The 3,193-nt window shown below is 50.5% G+C and overlaps 1 protein-coding gene across 6 annotated transcripts in view; it reads left to right on the top strand.

The window, feature by feature from the left end:
• The window catches only part of SEPT4 (septin 4), an 11,204-nt gene extending 8,302 nt beyond the window's left edge, over nucleotides 1-2,902 (top strand). For 2 of the 6 annotated variants that reach the window (XM_015599378.1, XM_006924881.3), the window contains exons 6-12: nucleotides 1,033-1,167; nucleotides 1,281-1,398; nucleotides 1,488-1,589; nucleotides 1,788-1,884; nucleotides 1,978-2,140; nucleotides 2,302-2,401; nucleotides 2,672-2,902. In XM_015599378.1, the coding sequence (XP_015454864.1) occupies nucleotides 1,033-1,167; nucleotides 1,281-1,398; nucleotides 1,488-1,589; nucleotides 1,788-1,884; nucleotides 1,978-2,140; nucleotides 2,302-2,401; nucleotides 2,672-2,731 (775 nt within the window). In that variant the 3' untranslated portion in view covers nucleotides 2,732-2,902. Of the gene's footprint in view, nucleotides 1-1,032; nucleotides 1,168-1,280; nucleotides 1,399-1,487; nucleotides 1,590-1,787; nucleotides 1,885-1,977; nucleotides 2,141-2,229; nucleotides 2,402-2,671 lie in introns of those variants that run through there. The other 4 variants (XM_006924882.2, XM_015599381.2, XM_015599380.1 and 1 more) reach the window with 3 other exon arrangements.
• Nucleotides 2,903-3,193: the final 291 nt, after the last annotated feature.

Raw genomic sequence — 3,193 nt, 5'->3', positions numbered from 1 at the left:
TTTATTGGGCATATACTAGGTGTAAGCCTGTGCTGGACATTTTAAAGGATGCAGAACAAGTATAAATGATCCTTGTCCCTAAGAGGTTTACAATCTAATAGCAGTTGGGGCAGGAGAATGGGAAGCAATAGTTCTCTAAGGTGTGTTAATCAAGTAACAAGTTAGTAAATGGGTCAGGTAACGTAGTGATAAACACACTAAGTCAGAAAGCCAGGGACTCGGATGGGTAGAGAATTTGCTAGTCAAATGATCTGGATTAAGTCTCTTAGATGTTCTCGATTTAGTTTCCTCATGATGAGTGTGGTGATGCTCAGAATGTCCACCTATCAGGGCACTTATCGGTGAGGATTCAACTAGAAAACAGAAGAGCAAAAGACTTGAAAAAAAAAATATATATATATATATATATTCATATATATTCTCCCCTTCTCTTTACCACACAGTGAAATTATATATATGATATACAAGAACCTCTGTTTTCCTGCCTGCCTGCCTGTCTGCCTGCCTGTCTGTCCAGCTAGCTAGCTAGCTATCTGTCTCACTGTGTGGTGAAGAGAAGGAGAGAGCAGTATGCATTGGTGTAGTAAAAGCAGCCTCGGTAGAAGAGATGGTTCTTGGATATGGCCTTGAAGGATGGAGTGGGTTTGGAAAGGAAGAGGAGAGGGTGGAACCACATGAACACAGGCTCTGAGGCTCGACTTTGAACCTGACTTAGGGCCACTTGGCTTCTCCCAGTTGGTGTTCACCTGCAGGCACCTTGCTATTCTTATTGCTTTGTTTGGTTACCTGGGCTCTCTTCCTTTCATCAGACTAGTATTTATTGAACTCCGTGTGCTTAGTCTGGTTTCCCATCAGGACATGTGAGATGCACCCCTGTCCCAACCAGGTACCTCCTTGAAGAAGTAGTGAAGCAAGCTGGGGAATAACAAAGTCTTAAAAATGCTGCTCAGAGTGGGGGCTACTCTGTGGTCCCAGAACTCACTGGGCAGCCCCCATTCCCACAGTTTCTGTGCTTGTCTGTCCCTGCCCCAGTTGGAAGCCTGTGGCAGAATACATCGACCAGCAGTTTGAGCAGTATTTTCGAGATGAGAGTGGCCTGAACCGCAAGAACATCCAAGACAACAGGGTGCACTGCTGCCTGTACTTCATCTCGCCCTTTGGCCACGGGTATGGTCTGAGCCTGAGGCTCCTGACACCACCGGGTGCCGCCAAGGGAACAGGTTGAGAGCACCAGGGGCAGGGCTGCCACTAGCAGGTGGTCACAGATTCCTGTTCCCCAGGCTCCGGCCATTGGATGTTGAATTCATGAAGGCCCTGCATCAGCGGGTCAACATCGTGCCTATCTTGGCTAAGGCGGACACACTGACACCTCTTGAAGTGGAGCGCAAGAAACGCAAAGTGAGGGAAGCTGGTGGGGGGAGGGGAGCAGGTGGGCTTCTGGAAAGGATGGGGTCCCCAGAACTGTGGGCCCCTCGTGTGTTTGCCAGATCCGGGAGGAGATAGAGCTCTTTGGAATCAAGGTCTACCAGTTCCCAGACTGTGACTCTGATGAGGATGAGGACTTCAAATTACAAGACCAAGCCCTAAAGGTGGGGCCATCCCAGGGCACCCCTTTCCCATCTCGTTTCTTCTAGGCAGAAGAAAAAAGTAGAGCTCTATATAAGGGTGGGATTCTGCGGTGGGAGAGAACCATGGTTTCCTAGACTGAAGCAGAGAAGATAAAGATATAGGTGGAAAGGAAAAGGTGAGAATGTGGGATGTTGACAGACACCCCTAACTTCTTCCAGGAAAGCATCCCATTTGCTGTAATTGGCAGCAACACTGTGGTAGAGGCCAGAGGGCGGCGAGTTCGGGGCCGTCTCTACCCCTGGGGCATCGTGGAAGGTAAAGCACTGAGCTTGTGACTGGGGTGCCTCCTTGTCCTTGGTGGCTCTCCCCTCCTCATGGCCCTGGCTGACCCCTAGCCTTGCTATGCAGTGGAAAACCCAGGGCACTGCGATTTTGTGAAGCTGAGGACAATGCTGGTGCGTACTCACATGCAGGACTTGAAGGATGTGACGCGGGAGACACATTATGAGAACTACCGGGCACAGTGCATCCAGAGCATGACCCGCCTGGTGGTGAAGGAACGGAATCGCAAGTATGGCTAAAGCCAGAATAGAGCTGGCAGGGGCGGGATGCCAAGCACAGCCTTGGATGAGACCGAGCCCTTCCTTTGTTCTTCTACAGGCCCAGGGCTCAATCCAAGCAGGTGTCGGGGTCCCCCTAGCCTTACCAACCCCCCTTTCCCCTTCCCCTCAGCAAACTGACTCGAGAGAGTGGTACTGACTTCCCCATCCCTGCTGTCCCAGCAGGGACAGATCCAGAAACTGAGAGGCTGATCCGAGAGAAAGATGAGGAGGTGAGAGCAGTATGGCGTGGTAGGGGCTGACAGCCTGGGAGGTCCCCTGCTTGATCATAAATCTCAGTATCTCTTAGTTTGAGAATAGGAAGATCCCTGGCTGTGGTGGATATCTAGGTCTTGGGCTGGGTCTTAGGTTCTACCCAGGGTCTCCATCACACCCCGGGGGCTACCAAGGCCCCCTCCTACCAAGGGATTAGAGCTTGGGGGCACTTCCCTAACACTATAGGACTCTAAAAGGCCCCATTTTGATGCATATGCCTATTCCAGCTGCGGCGAATGCAGGAGATGCTGCACAAAATCCAAAGACAGATAAAGGAGACCCATTAGCTGGCTTTCAGCCCTGGATATTTAAACTTCTTCCTCTTCATCCTGCCCATGCCGGCCCCTCCCACCACCAGCTCTGCTCAGGCCCTTGAAGCTACTGCCAATTCGCCTTACATCCCTGCTGCCTCCCCAGAGACTCAGAGGAAATAAAGTTTAACGAATCTATAGGTGGCTTCTTGTGTTGCTGTCTGTATCTTTACTACCTCCTGGAGATCAAGAAGATCTTAGGACCCTGTTTTGAAAGGCTCCTGGAAGAGGGTGCTGGTTTATGGTGTTTAGTAGGGAAGGGGGAGTGGAGAAAATTTTCCCTCCCATGACAGTTCAGTCCTTGCTAGATTTCAGCCTGGCCACTCCATTTTACTGACCATATTTCTCCTGCCTCTATTATCTGGGGCCTGAGCCTCTCTTCATCTTTCCCACATACAGTACATTCAACTCTACGGAAGTTTTGGATCTGATATCTGC

The sequence above is a fragment of the Pteropus alecto genome, unplaced genomic scaffold (genome assembly GCF_000325575.1).
Source record: "Pteropus alecto unplaced genomic scaffold, ASM32557v1 scaffold98, whole genome shotgun sequence".
Lineage (NCBI taxonomy): Eukaryota > Metazoa > Chordata > Mammalia > Chiroptera > Pteropodidae > Pteropus > Pteropus alecto.
This window is presented reverse-complemented; position numbering and strand designations above follow the sequence as displayed.